At 50.6% G+C, this 14,201-nt stretch overlaps 5 protein-coding genes across 5 annotated transcripts; 4 read left to right on the top strand and 1 right to left on the bottom strand.

The window, feature by feature from the left end:
• Positions 1–491: 491 nt before the first annotated feature.
• ASPSYDRAFT_41236 (cytochrome P450) lies at positions 492–2,826 on the top strand. Its single transcript, XM_040846233.1, has 6 exons — positions 492–1,009; positions 1,068–1,184; positions 1,236–1,338; positions 1,392–1,460; positions 1,522–2,103; positions 2,164–2,826. Exons 1-6 carry the CDS (start codon positions 773–775, stop codon positions 2,592–2,594), a joined length of 1,539 nt encoding a protein of 512 aa, XP_040706362.1. The 5' UTR covers positions 492–772; the 3' UTR covers positions 2,595–2,826.
• A 549-nt stretch (positions 2,827–3,375) lies between these two features.
• On the top strand, positions 3,376–4,339 carry ASPSYDRAFT_41231 (uncharacterized protein). The gene is made up of 3 exons (XM_040846232.1): positions 3,376–3,465; positions 3,525–3,596; positions 3,657–4,339. Exons 1-3 carry the CDS (start codon positions 3,436–3,438, stop codon positions 3,954–3,956), a joined length of 402 nt encoding a protein of 133 aa, XP_040706361.1. The 5' UTR covers positions 3,376–3,435; the 3' UTR covers positions 3,957–4,339.
• A 461-nt stretch (positions 4,340–4,800) lies between these two features.
• Positions 4,801–6,090, bottom strand: ASPSYDRAFT_41229 (putative oxidoreductase, 2OG-Fe(II) oxygenase family). The gene is made up of 3 exons (XM_040846231.1): positions 5,691–6,090; positions 5,605–5,635; positions 4,801–5,547 (listed from the first exon to the last, which is right to left on the bottom strand). The coding sequence occupies exons 1-3, from the start codon at positions 5,987–5,989 to the stop codon at positions 5,050–5,052; spliced, it is 828 nt and encodes a 275-aa protein (XP_040706360.1). The 5' UTR covers positions 5,990–6,090; the 3' UTR covers positions 4,801–5,049.
• Positions 6,091–6,435: 345 nt separating this feature from the next.
• ASPSYDRAFT_28188 (uncharacterized protein) lies at positions 6,436–9,348 on the top strand (the record flags this gene model as incomplete). The annotated part of the gene is made up of 1 exon (XM_040844486.1): positions 6,436–9,348. One exon carries the CDS (start codon positions 6,436–6,438, stop codon positions 9,346–9,348), a length of 2,913 nt encoding a protein of 970 aa, XP_040706359.1.
• A 2,370-nt stretch (positions 9,349–11,718) lies between these two features.
• On the top strand, positions 11,719–13,959 carry ASPSYDRAFT_145531 (iron-containing redox enzyme family protein; the record flags this gene model as incomplete). The annotated part of the gene is made up of 1 exon (XM_040841531.1): positions 11,719–13,959. The coding sequence occupies one exon, from the start codon at positions 11,719–11,721 to the stop codon at positions 13,957–13,959; it is 2,241 nt and encodes a 746-aa protein (XP_040706358.1).
• Positions 13,960–14,201: the final 242 nt, after the last annotated feature.

The raw sequence follows: 14,201 nt of genomic DNA, 5'->3' as shown, positions 1-14,201 counted from the left end.
ATAATGTGCTTCGTCCGACCACCGCACCATTGGTCGCCTGCATCGACGCGAGATTGAAGATACAATCCACAAAATTGAAGCCCAGGGCGATGTCCTTCCGGATCGAGATCGAGACCTCCACAGATTTCCTTCTTACTGAAAGTTCAACTCACCTCTCAGTGCGATCTGCAAAGTGCAGCACAAAAGCACTGTGTGCAGTTGAAAAGACGGTGAAAAATCATGGCTGGCTGGATGTGTCAGCTCCTGCATGGCCAGCTGTGTGATTCTACCAGTTCAGAAGTATATTCGTATATTGCAGACCTCTTCGCTTGTACCACCAGGGAACATCCGATCTGCAAGCTCCAAGTCTGGAACCGGAATGAGGAGGAAATGCTTTCTACAGCTGGCAAATAACAATGCGTGGCTGGGGACATACATGAACTCCACAAACTAGCTCCATCACCCGCAGCACGAGCTCAGTCAGCTCCACCTGCAGTGACAACTCGGTGCCTTGTTCGGGTTGTATTGCAAATTACCGTGTACCCCATGTGCCACGGTACTCATTCAAATCGGAACATTGCTTGCTCCAAGTTGTCTTGCGGCATTCCGGTATCGAAGCCTTGCGTAGCGGAGCGAGGACCGACTGCGTCAACAGTTAGTATTAATGAGCTGCTAAGGACTCGCGAGCTGGAACTGGACTCACCTCACTCATACCCTGTCGAACATCAATACTCTTTTCTGATCCCTCCTCATCATCATTAATTGCTATCCATTCATATTGCCAAGGCTCCAAATGTCTTTCAATCTGGAAGACGCAATATCAAGATATCGACATTTTCAACTCAACCCATCCTATGTCTTTTACAGCCTGGTTATCATTGTCATATGCTACTGGTGGAAGTCTACGTCGCTGAAGAATCCATCACGGCTGCCAGTTATTGGCAGAAAATGGTATGAGTTGGGCAATGGCAAAGCTAAGCAACGGTACCTGGATGACTGCCTTGGTCTTGTCAGATCCTGCCTGGAGAAGGTCAGTAATATCCAGATTCCAATTCCCTGCCCTTATCCTGAATTTTGAATTTTTAAAGCATGGAGATGCCTTCTATCTCTATACGGATTCTGCGTATCGCTTAATCCTGTCTCGTAAATACGTCGATATGATCCGCAATGAGAAGCGCTTGAATTTCATCAAGGCACACGCAGTTGTAAGGAAAGTCAAGCCCCCTCTGATAAAGAAAGGGCTGACAAAATGATAGAGAATGGACAATGGCGTTCCGGGCTTCGAGCCACTGGCATCAATGACAAGCGATAAAAGGATTGTCCATGCTGTGGCGAAGCATTCACTGAATCGCCATTTAGGTCAGCCTTTCTTTCACTTGTACCCTCAAATTGCCTAGGGCTAACGGTAACAGGGACGTTTATCCAGCCACTTAATGAAGAGTCTGATTATGCACTTCGTCAAGTCTTGACTGATAACCCTGGTATTACCTACCCTATAGCCGACGTGTTGGATGAACGTCGAGAATGGAGCTGACGAGTCAGATTACCACGAGGTCATGCTCAAAGATTGTGTTTGGAAATTATTTGGACAAATAATGTCCAGGGTATTTATCAACGACAAGGACTACTACCGAAACCCAGACTGGGTTCGGGCGAGCTCTGAGTATGTCGAGCTGGCGGCCGTGGCAGGATTTGAACTTCGACGATTCCCAAAATGGGCAAAACCACTGGCCGCGCCCTTTTTCCCTAATTGCCGGAAGCTCAGATCAATTCTCCATCATGTCAACACTCTCCTGAAGCCTCTGAAAGAAAAGCTCGATCAGCAAAACTTGGAAGAGGATCCCAAGAGCCCACTGGATTTCCTGCATCAAAAGGTCCGAGGTCAGTCAGAAGACCTTGGATCCATGTTAATCGCCCTGTGTCTGGTGTCGTACGATGGAGGAGGCGAATTGTTCACCCACGTCCTCCACTCAATCTGGGGGAACGAACAACTGATAAAGGACCTCCGTTCGGAGGTTATCAACGTGGTTGGAAAGGAGGGTTTCAATAAGAATGCCCTACAAAATCTTGTGCTCATGGACAGTGTCTTGAAAGAAGCGCAGCGATTGCATCCAGAGTCCGTTCGTGAGTCTACTCGCACTACAGAAAGAGGAAAGAAGAGAATCCCACTGACTTTGATACCAGTCATGTTACAGCGAATCGCTGTAGAAGAAGTCGTGTTACCAGATGGACTCATCATCCCCAAAGGAACCCCCATGATGGTTTCCGGCGCGCACATGCTCGATGCCTCCATTTGGCCTGACGGCGACAAGTTCGACGGCTATCGGTTTTACAATCTACGCAAGAAGGCGGATCCCTCCGTAAGTCTGGCATCATACAACTTTACATCAACATCTCCAGACCAGTTCAGCTTTGGACACGGGTCCCAGGCGTGCCCTGGGAGATTCTTTGCGTCGTATATGCAGAAGATACTTCTCTGCCATGTCATCATGAAATATGACGTTTCGGTTACCATTCCGGAGGAGGGCGCTTGCTTTCAACGTGGACAGGCTCATGTTGCCCATCCGGGCTTGAAAGCGCGTGTCCGGCGGAGGCGGGAGGAGATTCAGTTATAAGGACAAAAATGGGCTAGACCTTGCTGTTTATTTACGCCAGCTTAGCTCAATTTCATACATCCTTTGTGATTGTCATGTATATGGACTTTTCTACTACTATCCTGCACGAATTTGTCAAATAGAACTTGCCTATATTCTGTCTACCGCCCACTGTCTATTCCTATATTGCATACAAGAGTATGTATATCTCCGTCGTGAAGAATTACCCCAGTCCTCAATGATCAAGTCGCACAATACCCTAGCTGGCCATGACAGATAGTTATCTTAGTAGGTAAGTCCTTGAATAATTTTATTATATTTTCTCTACAAAGAGCTTAGATAATTAATATTATATATAGTTATACTTTGATTATCAATCCTCCATAATACCGTTAAGGTTAGAACTATTAACACTTACTGTAAAATACCAAGATGACCAGGGGTAGAACAGCACATCCAATTATTTGTGCAAAAATATTTGTTTATGCGGTCTCTCTTCGCATTTGGAATGCCACAGAACAAGGCTTGGGCTTGGGTACAGGAGTCAATGCACGAAGGACAAAGGACGTCGTACAGTAGTCGGTCAGTCTGTTGTGCTGAGCACTCTCGGTGGGTCCATTAAGTTTGTCTTGCTGGAGCTCTCGTCGAGAAAATATTTACTTCAGAAGCATGTCATTTCCAAAGCGGTTGAAGTTTTGTCGCTGCAAACTCGCCATCGTCGTGGGTTGAACTACCTAGTACTTGCTCGTGGAGCTTACCATGGCGAACGAATTCACATCAATCCCCATACTCGAGTATGGCGACGCGATATCCCCTTCTTCGAAACCTGAGTTCCAAGCTGCTCTGAGGCACGCTCTTGTCAATGTTGGGTTCTTCTATATCCGGAATCACGGCATGTATACGCACTGTTTGTTCATTGAGGATAACTGCTAAAGGATACTGACTATCAAGGTTGGATTTGACTCTTCTGCTGTGCGTGGTTCGGATTTGCCAGAGTACCATAGCCTGAACGGTCCGAACCAGGTATGATCATATTCTTTCTCGGCCTCTCCATATTTGTATGATGTTGACTTTATGCAATAGTGGCCTCCTGAATCATGCGTCCCAGGCTTCCGGCAGGCAGTTGAAGCGTATCTTCGCGAAACACAGGCACTAGCGGACACGTTTGCCATTCTAATTGCAGAGGCCCTGGACATGGAGCCTACCGTGCTCACCAAGCTACTAGAGAAAACCGGCTACAGCCTCCTCCGAATCGCTGCGTATCCTCGCCCCGAAGCCTCTGGGGAACCGGAAGCAGGATCCCAAGAAGTCGGCCCTCACAAAGACGGCGGTTTCCTAACATTCCCCTTACAGGGGACAGGAAACTCCAGCCTAGAAGTCTAAAATAAAGCCGGGGAATGGATCGCCGCCCCTCCTGTTGAGAACACCCTCGTCGTGAATATCGGTCGAATGCTGAAAACCCTCACTCGCGGAGTGTGCGTTGCTACCACCCACCGCGTCATTCTACGACAGGGCCAATATTGTCGGGAAAATGATGGCACGCGGCGAAGCAGTTGGATGACTCCAAAGCTGTGAGTGCGTGATTGCCCAAAGATGGTTTTCATCCGCAGACAAGGCTATTTCCACATTCGAATATCAGCAGACTCATTTGATACACAAATTTGTATTACAATTGTAACCAGGAACATGTCCCGTTACTGCTAAAACGTGTATGTCAGAGCCCTAAATACCTGTATCTTGTTCAATACAATGCAATGCAATGTGGGAAACATCGAATTACGCGTCATACTATGGCGGCAACAAGTACTGTCTCCTCTTGCAGAACTAGACGAGGGCTCGCGTCCAACAATGGCAAGTCCGAATTCGCATTGGCGATCAGTTAAAGAGGGTAAGCCGAGCTCTTGCAGCCGTCCATCACAGTCACGACACGCATGCCCAACGCGAAGAGAGGGACTCGGTCTTGACGATTATGATTATCCTTCGTGAGACACTCGTTTCCTCCAGCAGGGAGAGTATTTTGGAAGTTGTCAGCGATCTCAGCAGCTGCCTGCTGAAGGAAACGACGCCAAGAGGGCATCTGCAAAGACCACTGGCCGGTGGTTGGCCGAGCTCTCAGACAGGAGCTTTGGTAATGAGCGGTGTAGTACAGACTACAGATGACAGGCTGCAGAACTGCAGAGTGCAGATCGAGCAGATGTTGCAAGATGTGCTATGTCCGATATATCATCTGCATGCTGCTAGTGCAGTGGGTCAGCGACGGGCCGTGCAGCTGGTGTGATAAGACGGTTCACTTCTTCACCTCCCCACCCATGCAACTCTGACTGCATCCTTCGGAGTTCGAGTCTATTGTTCACCAAGGTTCAGCTGTGGGGCATTGTTTGGGAATCAGCAAGCTGAGCTGCCCGGGTACTTTCGCTACTGACAGTCCGAATTGTGTTCGACACGGAGAGACGAAGGTCTATCTTATTGAGCAAGTCTAGTGATTCGGCCTCAAGAAATAAGACACAAAGTACCGGTCCTCCTCGCCATCAAAAGGCTGGCTGACTTTATGCACGGGCGAGTGCAGACGGCCGCCGGCCTGCCCTTGTAGATAGTTTGCAATATTCACCAACACACAGTCCGGCTTGGGATCGACCCACAGCCACTCCTTCGTTTCCTTCATCTGCATCTGACTCGCCCATTTCTCGCACCAGAGGAGGGTGATCGAGCCCCCGTCGGTGTGGGTAGTGTCGGGCACATCGGCGATGGATGCTTTGGTGGGGCCAGAGACAAACTTCAGTCCGGAGTCGCTCTGGCCGTCGAGGCTGTGGGCATTTTCCAAAACTGACGCTTCCTTGGGACCGAGACTCTCGGAGATGCTGCGGAGGAGAGTTCGTGTGATGGAGTCGCAGATGTTGAGAAGATCCAGGGTCGGCCCAGCGTGTTCTGCGAACGGGGATGGTAAAGCGAGACTGTTCTGTTTGTCTCGGGGTATCTGGAAAAAAAAAAAAAGATTAGGCACTGTCTACCGGAAGATAACTCGCATACATACTTCGAATGATTCGATGCCCGCTTTTTTGTAGCTGTTGTGATGCCCGTCAGTCTGGCTGTCTCGACTCCGACTCAAGAGAAACATACCCGTAGTCCACACCTTCGTGGAACGCCTTCATCTTCTCGTCCAAAGGCTTGGAGAAGAATTCATGGGAACTTTCATAGCAAGTCCGGAGATAAGATGAGATCTTCGCTGAGAGGTCATTGTCAAAAGAGACGTAGAAGAATCCCTCTGATTCCGCGGCCTTCAAGAGTTTTGCCGATTCAGCGGGGTCTTTTGCAATAAGACGTTCCAGTTTGATCACGTCGAGATCAGCGACATCCAAAGATTGATCTCTGACAATCATGGTTGTCTTTTCGCGGGTAGAAGTCATGGTTTGAGACATGGTGAGCTGGGTTGGAATCTGGGTGCTTTGTTCGAGAGAGCACCTCGTACACTTAAGTTAATGGTTAGTTGCTCGCAATACGGAGTTTCAGCGCTTTCAAATATTACCTACCGACTTTCAACTAACTAATCATTGAAAAAGCAATATTTCGTCATGGTACAGAGATGGCCGGCACTGGGTACTGACCCACAGCAAAAGATGCCCTAACCCTGCCGATGTATGCAGCATTGCAGCACCCTCCCAGCGAACAGACCTGACGAAACAACTCGCTGATTACCAGTCATGCAGGACTCCATTACCTTTTGCGGAGCGTCCAAGCGAGCTGTCGCATTCTGCGTATTTAATTATTTCCTTCTGCCTTTGAGGTGACGATCGATCGTCGGCTCTTTTTTTGTCTGTTGTCATCCAGGAAAGAGAAGAAAAACCGCCTGAATCAGTCATTCAATATGATGCCTCCGATTGAACTACACGGGGCTCCATTGTCAGAGCTCGATACTACCCTCCGCGAGGTGTTTAACCAGAACGTGCTGAAATACCCGGATACCGTGGCTCTTGTCAGTACACAGCAGCCCTCCACCCTCTACGGAATCCCAAGCCAGCCACCCCTCGACAGCGCAAAGCACGAGGCGGAGTATCTGCGATGGACATACCGGGACTTAGATCGCGCTGTAAAGCAATTCGCCGCTGGTTTACAAAGCCGAGGTCTGAAGAAAGGTGACCCGCTGGTTCTGCTCATCGCGAATACCGCTGAGTATGTCATTGCAACTTGGGCTGCGTATCAAATCGGATGCGCCTACGTTCCACTCAATCCAAAGGGTCTAGCGAATCCAGTGGAGATGCGGCATATGTTACAGATTGCGAGGAAAGGGTGCCAGTCTGACTTGTTGGGCGTCGTAGCCGGGACATCAGATATGTGTGCGCAGATTGAAGAGCTGACGTCAGATGTGAACTGCGTCCGGATAGTGGTTGAAGGAGGAGATACGAGAAAGGGCTGGACACCTTTCAATGAGCTGATGCTGAATCCACCTTCAGAAACCTTATGCAGAGACGACTACCCAAACCTTTCTTCTCCCGACCAAACCATCTTCTTCACCAGCGGAACCACATCTCTACCGAAAGGCTGCGACATGTCCTCGACATACGGCTTCGCGGCCGCGCAACGCTGGAGCCAGAGCGATGTCCCCATGCGTCCTGGAGACCGCGCACTATTCACATTGCCGAATAACCACGGGTTCGGGTGGCTTTGCATCATCGGTCCGTTCCTGAACGCCGCCACGGTCGTGCTCCCAGGGCCAAGGTTCAGTCCAGAGGCCGTGGCAAAGGCCATTCGCGAGGAGCAGGTTAGCCATGCAGGGCTGGTGCCGACTATGCTGCATGCGCTGAGCAATCTCCCCGCTGCATCGAGGAAACTGAGCTCCCTTCGACGGATCGTAATGGGGGGCTCGGCGCCAACAGAAAAGGTCATGCGGATCTGTCTCGATACCCTGGGTGCGTCCGGCGTGGAGAATCTCTACGGTATGACCGAGGGCATTCTCGTCTCTTCGGGTGTGGTGAGCGAGCCCAGTGGTATTGTCAAGGACGGACGTGTCTCTATTGGCACGCCATTACCGGGCATGACGGTCCGGATATACACCAAGGACAACAGCAAAGCGCCAGCTGTGGTGGGGGAGATTGGCGAGATGCATTTTACGGGGCCGAGTCTGATCAACGGATATGTCGGCAAGGTTGACGACAACTTCTACACCGCGGACGATGGCAGTCCTTGGTTCCGCACTGGCGATAAAGCCTTCATTGGCGCCGACAATCGTATCTACCTGGTTGGTAGGTACAAAGACACGATCATCCGCGGAGGAGAGAACATTGAACCGTCAGCTATCGAGGCCGTTCTGGGCCAAATCCCTGAGATACATCTTCTTCAGCCTCAGATTGTGCGCGCCCCGGATGATGTTGCTGGCGAGGTTCCTGTTGCCGTCGTGAACCAGGAGGTCGATGACTATACGACCAACAGACTCAAAGAGACCGTCTTGGAGAGAATGGGAGATATCTATGTCCCGGCAGAGGTGGTGCCAGTGCAGACATTGGGACATGAATCATACCCGACGACCATGGCAGGAAAAGTGCAGAAGACCAAGCTGGAAGAGTTGGTCAAGGTCCACTGGGAGAAGCGCCGCCAGTATATACAAGCCAACTGCAGGATCGATGGGCCGATATCGGGCCCTCAAGTGATGCAGTCACTGTCCATGGCCTTGGAAAAGGAGAAAGGTCATCCCGTCAACGAGTCTGTTCGAATGATCGAGCTGGGCGTCGATTCAATCATGTCCATCACAATTCTCAAGCTCGTCCAGATCGAAACAGGAGTATCACTGCCGTCATCCATCTTCTTCACCCAGGCAACATTCGGTACTATCTGCCAACAGATCAGCGAGATTTCAGACACAGCAGACTTTGCGGACTTCACACCCGCCATGGAAGACCCGCCCATTGATCAGTGCTTCACGGTCCTGATCCAGGGAACCCCCAGACCAGGCGTTCCCTCCATCTTCCTCACCCCTCCGGGCTCCGGCAATCCCCTGATATACAAAACACTGCCCAAGTTCGCAAACGACCGTGCAGTCTACAGTTTCGGATCCCCATTCCTCATGACCAAATACGAAACCTGCTGGACGGTAGAACAGACTGCCGAGATCTACACCAACACCATCCTCAACCTCGATTCCCAAGGCCCCTACATCCTCGGCGGCTGGTCAATGGGCTGCGCCACCGCATACGAAACAGCATACCGGCTCCAGAAGGAGCACGGGAAACAAGTCCTGGGCATCTTCATGTTCGACTTATCACTGCCCCGCAAGCCAGCCCACATCCCCGAACTCACCGTCGAGCTCTTCCAAATGATGGGCGCATTCCCCCCGATCCGTCGCGAGGGCCAGCCGGACGTCGAAGTGCCCATGTTTCGGAAGAGACACCGCGTCGCGGCATACTATGCGAAGATGAACTATGTGCCCCGTCCCTTCACCGGTCCAAACCGGCCGCGCGTCTTTATCGTCTGGGCTGGGCGTGGCGATTATGAAAGGGTAACGGAAATGGTTGTCGAAGCGACGGAGCTTCTGAAAAGAGAGGGTCCAGGGACAAAGATGCAGGTTAGCCAGGACTGGCTTCAGGCGCCGCGTGAGATTTTCGATGCTGGGGGTTGGGATGAGATGGTGGGAGCCGATTATGTCGAATGGGGGGTTGTAAAGGATGGAGACCATGACTCGATTATTGAAGACAAGGAACTGGCGGTTATCACGCAGGGATATATGGAGAATGCGATAGCGAAATGGGTGCGAGAGGCTGCGATTACGCCCAATGGTTCAAGCTGATCAGGTCAGAAGTGAAGTCGTGCTCGTAAGTACCAGGGCTATATGATAAGACGCTAGTTGCTCAATCCATTCCCATCTGAACTTTCTCGACTGATCAAGGCAAGAAGAGTATCTTCTTGGTCAACATGGAAAAAGTAATAGTTCCTTGAGGAATACGAACAAACTTTGATATACAACCTTGCATAACCGAAACTATAAATCTGCTATCTAATTACTACCAAACTATGTAGGCCTGTGCTTTAAATTATATACATTGATGGGACAGAATAATAGGCTACTAGTTATAACAAGCTGTCATCCCCATCAAAGTTTTACTGCCGCGCACCCTCAGTTTCAAAGCCTCTGCATCAACATGCCGGAATTCATGACCCTCACTTTCCCCACCAGGCCCATGGTCTCAGGTGTGTCCTCAAAGAAACTGCACCAAGAACTTGGACTTGAAATAGCCTCTATCCCGAAACAGCTTCCACCCCAGATCAACAAAGCGTTGTTGTAATTCCAGCGCTATGAGATTCTCCGACGGCGCTCCATCGCACACGAAAAGGGGAATATCCTGGCCGAGACCGCAGCCCAGATCTCGAAACGTGGTACCGGCTTTGATCCCCTCCAGGACGAGCTGGTACTTCGCAGAGCGGCAGAGATTGAAGAGGAAGGTGAACTTTTGAAAGACAGGGAGAATCTCTCGATTTCAAATGCTTCTTTGGCCGAGGTTACACAAGATGGTGTGAGTTCAGGTCAATTCTTTCTTTGGTTACATCTGAAATGCTGGTTTACTGACATGGTATCTGTATGACGGGCTTTTCCATTGTTTCTGCTACTTCTCCTCCTCTGGCTCTATCTTGGCGCACTCGGTCAAGGGTCTCCTTGTTTCGTCGCCCCGTTGCTTGGAGAGGCTGGCGTCCTCATTCCATACTCGAACATATCCGTTTCCCTTTGTCATTGCACTGGGCGATCTGTGTGTTGAAATGTCTTCAGATAATCTCTTTGAAAGGCGGCGCTGAGCCGACATATTTCCATTTTTGATTTATTTTCTTGGTTTCTTCGGAAAATGGTACCGACCATTGAAGCTGAATTTTTCGATCTCAGCGACCAAGGGCAGCCCCGCTTTGTGGCATACCACTGCCAGTTAGAGGATCCTGGAATAGCGCTGCCCTATTCGCAGTTGTTCGGTGTGGACGCTGCAGCAGAAGCAGACCGCTGGTTTGGGTGGCTGGCTGGACGCTCAGTTTCAGCGTGAGCGTGCAGGAAAACAGGAAACGCAGGGCGATTCCAGTCGACCGAAACCGGACGTCAGGCAAGGGTCTTGTGTCACCCAATGCCATTGTGCAGGGGGCGCAGGGGGTCAAAGCTATTATTGAAAAAATACGGCACCGGGCTGGGTCCGTATTGGACTTGTTTACTTTTTAGGGTTGGGAATCCTCCGCGAATCTCGAATCTCGATCGGCCTGAAGGAAGATCGTCGGCGATAAACTGAACAGTGAGCACTGGACCCCGATAACTCGTGTGGGTCAAGTCTTTTAGTGATTTTGGATAAATACACCATCGTCGACCAGTGGTTGACCAGGCGAGACAAGAGCTCATGTACCATTCAATGAACGATCAGATATCCGATCATTGCCACCAATCGAAATGCCATTGGAGTGGTCGCTCGGGCTCAGACATACCCCCAGCGGCGTTGAGCAGGTGGCCGATATCATCAACCTGCCTTATATAGCCGCTGAAAGCAGCGTCGGCTTTCAATTGGTCTGCCGTCGCCGAATGCATGCTCCGTCGTAATACATAATACGTGATATGCAGCAGACGATAATCTTATGCGCATTCGTCAACTGCAGATTCAAAAGTTCCCATCCAAGCAGCGGAGGCCACTCTTTTTCCTCCAGAAGATCTCGTATTTTCGATTGTCACGACTCAGCCAGCCATCCAGGCAGAATGTGTCGTCGTCGAGTGAAACGCAGAAATGCCCAATCCGTATCGTCCTCCTGCAGAACAGCAGCCCCTGTGAACGAGATATCCGGACTCGCCGCGTAAGCAGAGCAGAGCTGCAAGCTAACAAGGGAACCGAAGGAAAAAGACCTTGCATCAGCTATTCAGTCGTCTTCTGCTTTTTGCATGTTTGTTTGTATTTTTGCATTCCGCTTGCTTCCACCTTCCCATACCTGGTGGCCTTCTGTCAGTCATCCAGTATTCTTCCACCCTGGGAATCTATCATGCAGCCGAAAACGCAAGTGCAGGAGAAGCACATCGTCTAACACACCTCCGAAAATGATCTTCAAATACCGAGTCCCAACAGTATCCCCGTGTTGACCAAGTTTTCGAGAGCACTCAGCCACCCCAGCCAACCCCTTCAACACCCTCCCACACACCTTCAACATGGCTCTTGTCTCCAGTGCCCTTCAATTGGACATTGAGGATTCTCAGTTTATCATATGCAGCGCAGTCGCTCTCGTATGTATTAGTGCCATTGCATACCTCTATTTGGTGCCTCACAAGGGCACCACTCCGAAGCTTGAACCATCCAGTGGCTTCCGTGTAAAATTCCGCAGCCAGCTCAGGTCAAATTTCGCAGAAGATGCCACATGGACAGAACGGAGAGAGGTGGAATTCTACAAGGAGCTTTTCTTCAAGCTTCAGAACTTGGAGGACTTCCCCGACGCAAAGCCTTTGGGACACCAGACATTCCTAATCCTGCTGTCGCATGCACTCGACGACTACGTCAAGGATCCAGGCGGCAGCAGCAGTATATTGTCGATTAAGGAATTCGACGAGAAGGAGCTTGCCCGCTTTCTTGACAGCCAGCAGGACAATGTCACCAGCCAATATCATGAATATATCGGTCGCCGACAATCGGGGGGTCCGCGCGAGCTCTTTGAAAACAGGCAGATGGCCGAAGACCGTCTGCGCCAAATGGCCCCGCTGAAGCTGGTCGACGGGGCCTGGCTGGGCCATTTTAACAAGATCACCATGCCTTTCGCGTTAAGATCCATAGTGAAGCAGACGTGGCAGGTGTTCACAGAGGAGCTGGGGAACGGCAACGCAGAACAACACCATGTTAAGATCTTCGAAGAGCTTCTGGGCGCGTTTGAGCCGGATTTACCCTCGCCAACAACAAAGGCCATTCTGCATCCGCGATACAGGCTGGGAAATCTGAAGTACTGGAGAGCAGCGGCGGCACAGCTGCTCGTCTCGCTGTTTCCGCATGAGTTTTTTCCTGAGATCCTGGGGTTCAATATGCATTTTGAAGCTCTCCAGCTGGATACCATGCAGGCGGCAAAGGAGTTGCCTGAGCTTCATCTCAACCCGTATTATTTCCTGCTCCATGTTTCAATTGACAATAGTCACTCCGGCCATGCTGCTATGGCCATGACGAGTGTCGCCAACTACATACAGCATCTTGCCGAGACGGAGGGCGAGATCGCTGCTGAAGTCGGATGGAAGAGAGTCCAGGCTGGTTATATCTTCAGCGAATGGCTAATCAAAAAGGGCAATCAAGCAACAAACATTCTCCCCGAACTCAATTCCGACACGAACGTCGGCCTGGAGTCAAGAGTCCTCGCGATATTCCGCTCAAAGCTGCAGGCTGCCCATAGACTGCACTGCGGCAGCCGGGTGAAGATAGGGAAGCGTCTGCTGGCAGACTGGCTGGATCCAGAATCGTTCATGCTCGATGGATGGCAGCAGGAGTTTATGCAGTATCTGAGCTCGTCTAAACCATGGGTATATCCCGGTGATAGCAAGAAGAGCAGACTGGTGCAGGAACTGCGATGGGGAGGGAGGATGTACGGCTCATTCACCAAAGGCGAAGTCGAAACACTGGAGCTTTGGATCAATTCCATGATCCACGAGCGAGTCTCTTTTTACTACTCGTTTATTAAACCGACGCCGCGCTCGAGATCCCCTTGCAAAGAACCAGACTCCGAGAAGAAGAACAATCCAGCCACGGTTACCGTCAGCGACGAGACCGAACCAGCAAGCCTCCCTCAAACCCAATTGATACACACCGATTACCTAAACACAAACCTCAACCTGTCTTCCTTAATACCTCTCTGGTTCACACAGTGCTGCCTCCTGGAATCATTCCTATACGCCCCAGGGAGAACCACCGACTCAACCGGCTGCGCCATAGTCCGCTTCCTACGCTTCCAATCCGGCTTCGAAACAGAACACCCAATCGTCACCGGAAAAGACGAGTACAACAACACAAGCGAGAACGGGGGAATCGTCGATTTCGGACTCGAAATGCTCCGTCGCGTATCACCTCTCCTCCCAGCCCCGCAAGACCTACACAGCCTCCTCTCACTGTGGCCGAGTGAGTTCGCCATGAGCATGCTCAAGCTCGCGTCCAGCCCAATTCAGAACTTCGGAGTTCTGCTGGGAATGTCGATGGCGTTTCTGGAGCTGCAGGAGATGGTTTCGGAGTTCTCGAGTCCGCGGCTGCTTTGTCCCAAGAGTAGTGAGCGGCTTGCGGCGTTGGTGAGGAAGCAGTATCAATGTCTGCAGGTTTGCTTGCAGGATATACCTGATGGAGATGCACGGCATGTGGACTTTCAGCGTGGATATGGGATGGCCAAGGCGGAGATAGATAAATGCTTCTTCTTCTTGTCAGCGGAGTAAAATCGTACTCTCCCCTGTTGTGTACGCTGTACGAGCCTTGACATTTGATATGTGATTCTTCTAGGGGGGGTAGTTAACTGTCGCCAACATCAGTGTATATAAAAGCTACTTTTGTTGCGTTTGAATACCTGTGAAAGCAAAGTTAGAAAGAAATCGACGCTTATTAGCGAGCAGGACAAATCGATATAGGAATAGCACCTATAAACGCTGCAGGGACCATGCCTTCTAATGTAGATAGATTC

Source organism: Aspergillus sydowii, assembly GCF_001890705.1.
Source record: "Aspergillus sydowii CBS 593.65 unplaced genomic scaffold ASPSYscaffold_2, whole genome shotgun sequence".
Taxonomy (NCBI): domain Eukaryota; kingdom Fungi; phylum Ascomycota; class Eurotiomycetes; order Eurotiales; family Aspergillaceae; genus Aspergillus; species Aspergillus sydowii.
The sequence above is the reverse complement of the archived record's forward strand: the minus strand, read 5'-3'. Positions and strand labels throughout refer to the sequence as shown.